The sequence below is a fragment of the Glandiceps talaboti genome, chromosome 23, assembly GCF_964340395.1.
Source record: "Glandiceps talaboti chromosome 23, keGlaTala1.1, whole genome shotgun sequence".
Classification (NCBI taxonomy): Eukaryota; Metazoa; Hemichordata; class Enteropneusta; family Spengelidae; genus Glandiceps; species Glandiceps talaboti.
Genome location: NC_135571.1, coordinates 14,083,546 through 14,097,118, shown reverse-complemented (window position 1 = coordinate 14,097,118; position 13,573 = coordinate 14,083,546). Strand labels below are relative to the sequence as shown.

The window sequence follows — 13,573 nt, the reverse complement described above, 5'->3', positions numbered from 1 at the left end:
ATAACACATTTGATTATTTGATATTGACAGTTTGAGTTACCTCATCAGTCTAGACAGGTCAGTCAGCTTTATTTTTTGAATCCACTACGTGTTAATTGCTTTGGAATATGTAATGATGGTTTGAAATCACAGATGAATTACTTATTTGATGAGTCCTAGACAATAGGAATAGATAATAGCATATGTCATGAAGCCAATAATGTAGTAAGTATTTTAGATGACTATTTCCATCAGCATTGTTTAGGAGAAAGGGCTTGTCACTGTCATGCTGATAATTGTGGGGGTGAGGATAAGAATAAAACTGTTGTTCACTATTTCTGTTATCGCATTAGAGAGAGAGAGAGAGAGAGAGAGAGAGAGAGAGAGAGAGAGAGAGAGAGAGAGAGAGAGAGAGAGAGAGAGAGAGAGAGAGAGAGAGAGAGAGAGAGAGAGAGAGAGAGAGAGAGAGAGAGAGAGAGAGAGAGAGAGAGAGAGAGAGGTACAGTTGGGGATTTGGGGTTGAGAGATTAAGGCATACACAATTACACGCGCACCCATATTTTTATTCAAAGTTAAGCCAGCGTACAATGGAGATATAAGATACATATTAGCGAGGAATCAGTGTACCGTCACTTTTGACTTTAGTGAACCATCAATTCAAAGAGCGCGTGCTAGGAATCGTCACGTAAATAATGATTTCAATAACATCACTATGTATTCGAAAAGTTGCTCTTTTTTTTCTTTTCTTTTTTCATAAAAATCTGGGGGGGGGGGGGGCAGCTGCCACCCTGCCCCACCCCAGGCTACATCATCAAAATGGAGGAATTCTGGTTCACAATATACAGTATAGACGCGTCATCAGGTGTCAGACGAGGTAGAGCAAATTGGAAGGACGCCCTCAACCAACAGAAGGGGCATCCCACCGATATAAGCCGGATCTGACCCGAACTCCGAGTCTCCCCCTACGCATGTTGTAGAAGGATTAATTTACATTCCTACTGATTGTATGTGTGAATATACGGAATTCTTACCGGTGCTATCTTCGAGTTAACGTCTCCCCAGGCGAAAAGTCTGGAAAGGTAAGAACCCGAAGAAACAGTCTTTTCTACAACCGTTTTTCTTTCTTTCAACTTGAAGGCAAGTTAACTTATCGATAAGTTTATGTTAAAAGTATAATTCATGCAAATTATATGCAAATTACCTTAATGTCATACCGTAACAGAAGTGCACACAACCATACTCAATATGATGTACAGTCTATGGTTTTACAGTCGGAGAGTTAGTAATGTCTTTTTTGTAATTCAATTACTTTATGTCAATTCACAGCCTTTACAACCATATGAGTTTAATAACAATACATATTCGACACATTTAGTTATCTGATTTGACTTTGGACCTTAGATCGTAGGGCATGCATCTCGCCCTGGGCTCCTGGCTTTGGCTGAGGCTTGTGGGCTATTAATCGCCGTACTTGGCCTCACTCAGGCCTAAGTTCAGGGCAATCGTGAAATAAATTAAAGTCAATGGTCAAGTTCTACTTAAACTGAGTTTGTCTAATGTCATTAAAGGGACACAAGCTCAATTTATCTAATGTCATTATATATATATATATATATATATATATATGAGTTCAGTCAATTGCAATTGTAAGTAATGCTGGTTATGTATGCTGCAGTAAGTAGAATACAATAGGTATTTTATACATATGCAACATATATTACGCACTCTAACATGTAAACTCACCTTGTGTACCTTTAATAACGTTAGACCTTGTTGCTAGGCACATAATCATCTACGTGTATCGTAGTTGTAAAAACAGCCTCTTTTACGGCACCGTCCAGTGTCGCTCTGGTTTGCGACAATGACGAGCATCTACATCATTGTCAACGAATATCAAGCCTTGACATATTTAAAATAAAATTGGGTCGCGCGAAAAAATTACAGAAAAATCAGTTTCGCTGGAACATCCGTGTATTACTAAAACTTTTGATATTGCATTATTTTCATTAAAATAATGTCTCATTCAAAATCTCATTTTCTCTTAACAAAGTAAAGTTGATCAAATAAGTGAAAAACACGATATACAGTATGTACAATAACAATCAATCTATAGGTTATATAAAAACTATAGATCAGAAATTTACTCAGCACAATCGACTACGATTTGAAGTTGATCACTTAGACAACAAAATTTCGTTCTACAAGACACATATGCATTCCAGCGGAGTAACGTTAATTTACAATAGAAGAGAGAGGTCTGCAAACTGTTGTCATCGATCAATACCTCAACCCACGCTGTATCGATGTAACTAGGGACCGTCAGTTCATAGAATAAAATATTTCACCCAACCCCAATTCCCAAACCCCTTAAGGACTATAGCAACGCGTATAGGATTCGTCGATAGGATCTCTTGCCTATTTGCTTTCAACAACACATAGATTATCGTTACATCATAATTTGTAGAAGTAAATGGGCTATATAGTACAGCACCCCCGGTATCGTTACATCATAATTTGTAGAAGTAAATGGGCTATATAGTACAGCACCCCGGTATTATTACATCATAATTTGTAGAAGTAAATGGGCTATATAGTACAGCACCCCCGGTATCGTTATATCATAATTTGTAGAAGTAAATGGGCTATATAGTACAGCACCCCCGGATCTGACCTGAACTCTCCCCCTACGCTTGTTTTAGGAGGATTAATTTACATTCCTACTGATTGTATGTGTGAATATACGGAATTCTTACCGGTGCTATCTTCGAGTTAACGTCTCCCCAGGCGAAAAGTCTGGAAAGGTAAGAACCAGATGAAACAGTCTTTTCTACAACCGATTTTCTTTCTTTCAACTTGAAGGCAAGTTAACTTATCGATAAGTTTATGTTAAAAGTATAATTTATGCAAATTATATGCAAATTACCTTAATGTCATACCGTAACAGAAGTGCATACAACCATACTCAATATGATGTACAGTCTATGGTTTTACAGTCGGAGAGTTAGTAATGTCTTTTTTGTAATTCAATTACTGTATGTCAACTCACAGCCTTTATAACCATATGAGTTTAATAACAATACATATTCGACACATTTAGTTATCTGATTTGACTTTGGACCTTAGATCGTAGGACATGCATCTCTCCCTGGGCCCCTGGCTTTGTCTGAGGCTTTGTGCTATTAATCGCCGTACTTGGCCTCATTCAGGTCTGAGTTCAGGGCAATCGTGAAATAAAGTCAATGGTCAAGTTCTACTTAAACTGAGTTTATCTAATGTCATTAACGGGACACAAGTTCAATTTATCTAATGTCATTATATATATATATATAGTTTTGGTAGTACTGGAACTCTTTCTTGGTTGTAACTCGGAGTTTCACGCATAGTGCGATCGTCAGACAACTCAGAGTTGTCTGACGATCGCACTATGCGTGAAACTCCGAGTTACAACCAAGAAAGAGTTCCAGTACTACCAAAACTATTGCGCTCTGCCACTGAGGTATAGAGCACTGTCTTAGCAGATTGATACTCACCGAGTTATATATATATATATATATATATATATATATATATATATATATATATATATATATATATATATATATATATATATATATATATATATATATATATATATATATATGAGTTCAGTCAATTGCAATTGTAAGTAATGCTGGTTATATGTATGCTGCAGTAAGTAGAATACAATGGGTATTTTATACAAATACAACATATATTACGCACTCTAACATGTAAACTCACCTTGTGTACCTATAATAACGTTAGACCTTGTTGCTAGGCACATAATCATCTACGTGTATCGTAATGTAAAAACAGCCTCTTTTACGGCACCGTTCAGTGTCGCGGATGAAATGACAGCTTCGGTTTGCGAGAATGACGAGCATCTACATCATTGTCAACGAATATCAAGCCTTGACATATTTAAAATAAAATTGGGTCGTGCGAAAAAAATTACAGAAAAAACAGTTTGGCTGGAACATCCGTATTACTAAAGCTTTTGATATTGCATTATTTTCACTAAAATAATGCCTCATTTAAAATCTCTTAAAGCAAAGTTGATCAAATAAGTGAAAACACGATATACAGTATGTACAGTAACAATCAATCTATAGGTTATATAAAAACTATGATCATGGCCGTCAGAAATGTGCGCAGCACAATTGACAACGATTTGGAGTTGATCATGTAGACAAGAACATTTCGTTCTGTACGACACATTCCAGCGGAGTAACGTTGAATTACAGTATTGACGAAGATCGAGGTCTGCAAACTGTTATCATCTATCAATACCTCAACCCACGCTGTATCGATGTAACTAGGGACCGTCAGTTCATAGAATAAAATATTTCACCCAACCCCTTAAGACTATAGCAACACGTATAGGATTCGTCGATAGGATTTCTTGCCTATTTGCTTTCAACAACACATAGCTTATCGCCGTTACATCATAATTTGTAGAAGTAAATTGGCTATATAACGGTACAGCACCCCCGGTATCGTTACATCATGATTTGTAGAAGTAAATTGGCTATATAGTGCAGCACCCCCGGTATCGTTACATCATAATTTGTAGAAGTAAATTAGCTATATAGTACAGCACCCCCGGTATTATTACATCATAATTTGTAGAAGTAAATGGGCTATATAGTACAGCACCCCCGGTATTATTACATCATAATTTGTAGAAGTAAATGGGCTATATAGTACAGCACCCCCGGTATTATTACATCATAATTTGTAGAAGTAAATTGGCTATATAGTACAGCAGCCCCGGTAATATTTCACCATAATTTGTCAATTGATTGGCCATATAAGGCGTAAAATAAAATTTGTGTGGTGCCGATTACATTCAATTTTAAAATAGGTGGGGTATGTAGATTTTTTATTTCATTTTATTATATTTTTTTTCTTGTGTAAGTATCTAGTTCAGGTTTACCATTGTTTTCCAAATGGTCTCTGTGTTGTTTATTTCTTCCTATCAGATATACAGCCATTACAGATTGGAAGGACAGTTTTACATTGTCTTTAAGTTGATGTCACTTTCCGCATCCACTATTTCTTGTGAGACTTCACAATTTTTGCAATTTTATTATAGTTTTCTCGAATACGTAAAAAAAGTTCAGGGTAGGCGTGAAAAACTGGATGGGGTCGGGGAACCGGAACCAAACAACTTTTTTATTGGGCCTAATTTGAGTAATCCTAGCTGTATTTTGACGTCATCGACAGGGTACCCCTATATTGTTATGTCAAATATTGATATAGGTAATCCTAAATCGGCCATATAGTGCGGGTACTCGGTGTTGTTACGTCAAAATTGACATTATTAAATAAATCGGCCATATATGTACGGGTAGTTATGTCAAAATTGACAGAAGTAAAGCGCCCTCGCATCTGGGAAGGTTAGTAATCAAAATTGAGTCCCTTTTCAATTTTGGAACTGTTTTTATCAACAATTTGGCCTTTGTCCTTAGAATGATAGCCCTATAAAGGACGAGTATTTCAATTTCTAAACATACTCTTCCTTTGATCGAATCCCACGTGTTTGGTTGGTCTAGTATTATCCTTGATTGAATTTCAATATCTCTAGATCTCTCAGGGTTACAGATGCCACGATACCACGCTGGCATCCCAACTAGTGTTTGGTTGGTTAGATAAGAATGTTGTTAGTCTAAGACAAGTGTTTGAGTGAAGGATAAGGTACACCTGACCATATGTTATATCTGACCATTAACTAATAAACAAGCAGACATTGTCAATATTTAATTACGGGGAAAATCGTCACAATATGAAACAAAGAAATTAATCAAATGATTCATTGAAACTTGTTAAACACTTTATATATAAATGTAAGTGGCATCACACAGAAAAGTCACTTGACAGCACTTCTACGACGAATTGGTTTGCCGACACTACTGCATTAGGTAGGTTTCGCTAACAGTTTTCAGTTCTTTGTTTGCCAACCACTAGACTTCACATCGCTATAACTAGGGACATGTATGGCTATTAGTTTCTTTGCCACTAATAACATTCCATCATTTGATAAGAACAGTTTTATGGCCACTTAAAATGTAATAGTTCACGTTCACAAACAAATTTCCAGTTCCCCTGGCATTTCATGTACATGTAAAGAGGCCGTAAATCTGTTCGTATCAAATGATGAAATGTACTACAAGTCTCTGCTGTTCCAACATGTTGAGCCAAGTATTATGTAATTCAATTGTTTACTTTCCCTGTTTGTAATAGGTTCTGTTCGTCAACGGTTTGATGTCGGCAGTTGTATATAAGTAAAACTAGCATATTTAGATTTTGGAAGGTTTGTAGTCTAAAACGATGAAACATTAATATTTTGAATACTGTGAAAATCGCAACTTTAAAAATAAAGAAAACAATATGTAACGTACTATTATAATTATTGTAGGTTTATAATAGACGCCAGAAAGATTAAAACAGACCTTCTTCAGAATAGACACTATCATCTGGCTCAACAAACAATCGTACTAGGATATTGCTACATTTTATCGTCTGGCTCAACACAACATCTTACTAACATTGCTATCGTCTGGCGCCACAAAAATATGTCTAGGATTGCTACATTTTATCATCTGACTCAACAACAAATCTTACTAACTTCTATACTAACATTAATTTTATCGTCTGGCTGAACCCAAAATCTCACTGACATTACTATCGTCTGGCTCAACAGCAAATCTTACTAACATTGCTATCTTCTGGCGCCACAAAAAATATGTCTAGGATTGCTACATTTTATCATCTGACTTAACAACAAATCTTACTAACTTACTAACATTAATTTTATCGTCTGGCTCAACCCAAAACCTCACTGACATTACTATCGTCTGGCTCAACAACAAATCTTATTAACATTGCTATCGTCTGGCTCAACAAAAAATCTGTCTATGATTGCTACATTTTATCGTCTGACTCAACAACAAATCTTACTAACATTGTCATCGTCTGGCTCAACAAAAAATATCACTAACATTATATCGTCTGATGCTATACAATTCTTACCAATATTCAAACTTACTAGATATTCTTTGTATGAGCTTATCTTGATTGATTCGTATCCCTAAAAAGATTAACATGTAGCAGTTGGGCGAACAAGACGATGAATTTCACATTTAATTATATCTATATGATGTTTCATTTTGTATTAATTGTATTTGTGTGTGTGTGTGTGTGAGTGTGTGTGTGTGTGTGTGTGTGGGGGGGGGGGTGATTGTGTGTGTGTGTGTGGAGAGAGAGAGCGCTGCATAGTAATGTTGCATTGCATTGCATTGCATGTTGTGTTGTATTACATTATATTGTGCTGTGTTACATTGTGTTGTGTTGCATAACATTGTGTTGTGTTGTGTTGTGTTGTGTTGTGTTGTGTTGTGTTGTGTATAAAACATAACTTATGACGTTTTGATGTTATAGCACCAGAATGGATCTGAAACTGGTTTTCATCGTTGTCTGCTGTCTATACATCAATGCAGACGCCTCCAGCTCGGAGTCAAAAGTAAGGAATTCATTAATTGTTATCCCTGTATTATCCGAAGTAAGGTTGTTTGAGTACCTTCAAAATTATAGATAGTTTGATTCGGTGCTTGAAAACAGAAACAGCAATTCACTATGCCATTATTTTACTTTCCATATTATTAAACTATAATGTTGTTGCAATGAGAGCATTAGTTCGAAGACATCGTGCCCGTTAGTTCTGAGACAAATTCGGTTTTAATATTCTTTATCATTAACTTGGAGTAGAAAGAAAATAATCCAGATAGTTTGGCGAAACACTAAGAATCAGCACCCCCCCCCCCAGAACACAAAAATTACCCTCACAACATTACATCCCGCCACATCTCACCTCAAATGTGACATCTCACCTCTCACATACCATCTCACCTCACAATGATATCCATTCTCACATGATATATCACCTCATCACATGACACCTCAAACATATCTCACCTCTCGCATGACATCTCACCTCACGTATGAAATCTCTCCTCACATATCACACATGATATCTCAAAAACATATCTCACACCTGATATCTCGCCTCTCATGTGCTAGCTCACCTCGTACATGACATCTCACCTCATCACACAAGATATCTCAAACATCAGATCTCTCCTCACACATGACATCTCACCTCACACGACATCTCTCCTCACACATGACATCTCACCTAACACATGACATCTCACTTCACACATGACATCTGACCTCACATGACATCTGACCTCACACGTGACATCTCACCTCACACGACATCTCACCTCACACATGACATCTCACCACACACACGACATCTCACCTAACACATGACAACTCACCTTACACATGATATCTGACCTCACACGACATCTCACCTCACACATGACATCTCACCTCACATGACATCTGACCTCACACGTGACATCTGACCTCACATGACAGCTCACCTAACATGTGACATGATATCTCAAACATTATATCTCTCGTCACATCTGACCTCACACGTGACATCTGACCTCACATGAAATCTCACCTCACACGTGACAGCTTAACTAACATGCGACATGACATTTTATCTCACCTCATCACACATGATATCTCAAATATTATATATCTCGTCACATCTCACCTCACACGTGGCATCTAACCTCACACAGCACGTATCACCTCATACAAGATCATGGGGATAACCCAAACAATGTTTAGATCATTATGTTCTTCGAATTCTTCGCTACATATATATTTTTTACAGTAGGTTCATCATTATTCTAAAATCATCTCTAAAATCTAGATTCACGGATATTAGTTTCCAAGCATGAACGTTTACAGTTTGCTTATAGTATATGTTTGTTTGTTGAGCCACACTGTTTTAATTAAATGACTGCTATGACACCCTACCTGTAATAGATATTACTCACACCGTCCAAATAACTGTCGTGGTGCATTTTGACCTGACTATATATATACTATAACTACCTATTCACATTTATATTGCATGGCACTAACCGTCTGGCTCGGATTCAAAGGAGTGTGGACGTAAGTATTTCTAATTTGAATTTATAATTTATAATTTATGACTAATTTTAACTGTTAACAAATTCGAGTACTATCACCATGTCATCTGTCTGTCTGTCTGTCTGTCTGTCTGTCTGTCTGTCTGTCTGTCTCTCTCTCTCTCTCTCTCTCTCTCTCTCTCTCTCTCTCTCTCTCTCTCCGCCATTCTCTCTTAGTGTCATCATTGTGTACTAATTATATCATATGTCCATGTAAGCAGTGAATGGTCTTATTTATGTTGTCATGATTCTTAAATCAAACCTCTGTAATCATATAGATGAACTGCAATCGTGTATTCATTGTATAAAAAGAACATTCTGAAATTGACTGTCTTTCAGTGATTTTTAAATATGTATAAATATATTGTAAAAATCTAAATATTTGAAAATATCCTCTTAAGTTTTACTGTTATGTGATCTTTTAGACCCATGACGTATTTAACAAATCTCACCATAATGTTGTTTAACCACTCAATTCCACTGCTCTGAATAATCTTCTCGAGGTTGATTGGTTGGTTGATTGATTGATTGATTGATCGACTGACTGACTGACTGACTGACTGACTGACTGACTGACTGACTGGTTGGTTGGTTGGTTGGTTGGTTGGTTGGTTGACTGTTTGTTTGTTTGTTTGTTTGTTTGTTTGTGTGTGTGTTTGTTTAGTTAGTTGGTTGGTTGGTTGGTTGGTTGGTTGGTTGACTGACTGACTGACTGACTGACTGACTGACTAACCGACCGACCGATCGCTCGATAGATCAGTTGATTGATTCAATCAATTGATCGATCTATCGGTCGACCGGCCGGACGATCGACTAAACTGATTGCTGGAGTGATAGCTTGATTCGTTCAATATTGTGATATATGTCATGTTTTCAATACCCAGCTTCGTTCTGTATGTGTAAACGTTACGAAGTCCACTGTGCCCAGGGAAAGGAGATGTATAATAAGGACGAGGCCCAGCAGTTTTGTGAAGGTCTAGATCCACCAGGCATATTGGCCAATCTGAAGACCAAGGAAATTGACGAAGCGGTTCGTCATTTTATCATGGAACAAGAGATGAATAACCAGGATTGCGTTCATCACTATGGGTTCTGGATTGGACTGGGTGATGCTGAAGAGGAGGGCAATTATGTATGGAGTGATGGCGACCCAATGTGTGAGGGCAGCTATACTAATTGGGCCCCTGGTGAACCCGATAACAATGATAAACACGACCCTGATGGACAGGACTGTGTGCAGCTCTGGTAAGTAACTTGACCCTAATGGACAGGACTGTGTGCAGCTCTGGTAAGTAACTTGACCCTAATGGACAGGACTGTGTGCAGCTCTGGTAAGTAACTTGACCCTAATGGACAGGACTGTGTGCAGCTCTGGTAAGTAACTTGACCCTAATGGACAGGACTGTGTGCAGCTCTGGTAAGTAACTTGACCCTAATGGACAGGACTGTGTGCAGCTCTGGTAAGTAACTTGACCCTAATGGACAGGACTGTGTGCAGCTCTGGTAAGTAACTTGACCCTAATGGACAGGACTGTGTGCAGCTCTGGTAAGTAACTTGACTCTAATGGACAGGACTGTGTGCAGCTCTGGTAAGTAACTTGACCCTAATGGACAGGACTGTGTGCAGCTCTGGTAAGTAACTTGACTCTAATGGACAGGACTGTGTGCAGCTCTGGTAAGTAACTTGACCCTAATGGACAGGACTGTGTGCAACTCTGGTAAGTAACTTGACCCTAATGGACAGGACTGTGTGCAGCTCTGGTAAGTAACTTGACCCTAATGGACAGGACTGTGTGCAACTCTGGTAAGTAACTTGACTCTAATGGACAGGACTGTGTGCAGCTCTGGTAAGTAACTTGACTCTAATGGACATGACTGTGTGCAGCTCTGGTAAGTAACTTGACTTTAATGGACATGACTGTGTGCAGCTCTGGTAAGTAACTTGACTCTAATGGACAGGACTGTGTGCAGCTCTGGTAAGTAACTTGACCCTAATGGACAGGACTGTGTGCAGCTCTGGTAAGTAACTTGACCCTAATGGAAAGGACTGTGTGCAGCTCTGGTAAGTAACTTGACCCTAATGGACAGAACTGTGTGCAGCTCTGGTAAGTAACTTGACTCTAATGGACAGGACTGTGTGCAGCTCTGGTAAGTAACTTGACCCTAATGGACAGGACTGTGTGCAGCTCTGTTAAGTAACTTGTAGTTAATGACATAAACTGGTTTTATGAATAGTTTTTGTTTGGCCGTTTACAGAAACGATCGCCAACGTTTTGGTAAACTCCTTATAGAGAATTATTATCGAATCATTAATATATTACCATGTATATGCCAGCTTTGAGTTCTGTCAATAAGTGATAGGTATTTATTTCGCAGCAGTAAGTTAAACTTAATAGTAATTTGTAATATGCGGTAAACATAGCCCCTCTCCCACCACCACCACCACCACCACCACCACCACCACGTACCACCTAGTTTAGGTGCTAGACATCTGGTGTTCTTCGATACATTACGACACACGACCGAACATCACGATCGAGGATGGAACATCCAAGTTCGGGCAAGCTCTCACTGCGAACTTCATTCGCTTATCGTATCTGAAAAAACCCCAAACGTCTAGCAGCAAGACTAACCACCACCACCACCACCACCACCACCACCACCACCACCCTGAATGGTAACTCAAACAGTAACCCAAACAGTACACATGACGACATTCTTACATCATAATGTGTTTTCTTTAAAAGGTTTCGCAGTGGAAACAAGCTTCTGTGGGATGACGAATATTGCGACTACCGTGCAAAGGGTCTCGTCTGTGAAGTATCAAGTAAGTGAATGTCTTTATGGCTATTTTACCAGAGTAGTACATTATGACTCAGTTTGTGTGGTGACGTAACAATTAGTACGTATTAATACAAAGTACCGTGACTTCTATGAAGACGTAAACATTAAAGTGTAATATATCACTACGTCTGTGAAGATGTACATTTACTGTGTAATACATCACAACTTCTGTGATGACAGAACAACTACTGTGTAATACACCATGACTTCTGTAACACTTTCAACTAAAAATTAGTTTAATTCATTTTTTTTGAATATATAAGCATCTTAAGATTATCATGGCAACATCTCGGTTTCTAAGTCTATTAAGGGGCGGGATCAATAGTTCAATGTAGATAAAAAAGCCTAAATTCTTTTACTTTGGAGGTGGGTTATTAAAGTCATTATAGTTCTCATCTTACAAAACTCGAATGTACTTTTAATGTATGTTTTGCACCCCTAAATACAACTATTTCTACAAAATGTCAGGTTGAGAAATAGAAGAATTTTTGCTATAGTAAATGGATGGCACTAAAGTAAAAATAAAGTAAAGTGTCAACAAAAGAACTACTCTTTACTCACTACACACTTTATATACATAGCATTACATAGTGATACATACTGGCTTGGTATTCATAACACTACATACTAATACATACCGGTTTTGTATTCATAACACTACATACTAATGATACATACTGATTTGAAATCGATTGTGTTCTCTGAATCATTTTTAATTATTGACATTTTAATTAGTTGAAAGGTGGGCTGGGGCGGGGGCGGGGGTCTGAGGCCTAACTAAAAGAATTATTTTTTTTATCCAACATTGAACTATTGATCTCGCCCCTAGCTAATGCATTGGTATGTTCTCTCTTTTCACAGCGGATTGTTGTACCTAGTGGATGTTGGAATGCAAGTCGGTGCAAATGATGACGCCATTACTTGATAATGCTGTGTCATATCTATTTATCTCCATATCATACTCTGGATTTGAAATAATTTTACACATATTTATGCGCTGATGACCTTGAATGAGTAATTTGGCCATGTTCAAACTACCTATATTTAGTTTTAATTTTGTTATGATGGGCATGTGGCCGCAAATGTCAAAAAAATTAATGCTTTACTAAAATTACTTTGAGGGTATTTTTTGATAATCTTGAAAACAAAACATGTGAAATTAATCGTCTAAAAATTGTGGTTTTTCACTTGTCAAATATAATTAGCAAAATATGAACCGACCAAAACTGAAAGCTTTGTGTCATAATGTAATAGCAAATTAACGAAAAGAATGAACTCAAAATGACCGATCCAATCAATGTACAAAAATATCTCCCAAAAGAAACTATACCTGCCTAAAATATTGGGCCTGCTTGCCCGTTGAATAGCATTTTCTCATTTTTTTTTGCCTAGAGAGACGTTACTACTTAAAAACTTTATTCTTACACGAATCATGAATTAGTGTATGCACGGTATCTTATGATATTTGAATGAATATGTAACTCTTTCTATTATATTGTTGCAAATAAAAAGTCATGTGATATAATATATGCAACTCTACTATGATAATTGTATGCATGGTGTGTCATTTGCTGTAATCCGATGTCTTTATTCTTGTTAGTCATATTGTTTGCTAAACAAAGAATTTTGGGGAAATCAACTATCTTTTATTTTCAGATAGAATTAACGAACTTTTA

At 37.5% G+C, this 13,573-nt stretch overlaps 1 protein-coding gene across 1 annotated transcript in view; it reads left to right on the top strand.

Annotated features, from left to right (window-relative positions):
• The first annotated feature begins 9,990 nt into the window (after positions 1 to 9,990).
• LOC144452781 (echinoidin-like) overlaps positions 9,991 to 13,573 on the top strand; it is a 5,995-nt gene continuing 2,412 nt past the window's right edge. Inside the window, exons 1-2 of the mRNA XM_078143934.1 lie at positions 9,991 to 10,298; positions 11,801 to 11,880. Of these exons, the coding sequence (XP_078000060.1) occupies positions 9,991 to 10,298; positions 11,801 to 11,880 (388 nt within the window). The remainder of the gene's footprint in view (positions 10,299 to 11,800; positions 11,881 to 13,573) is intronic.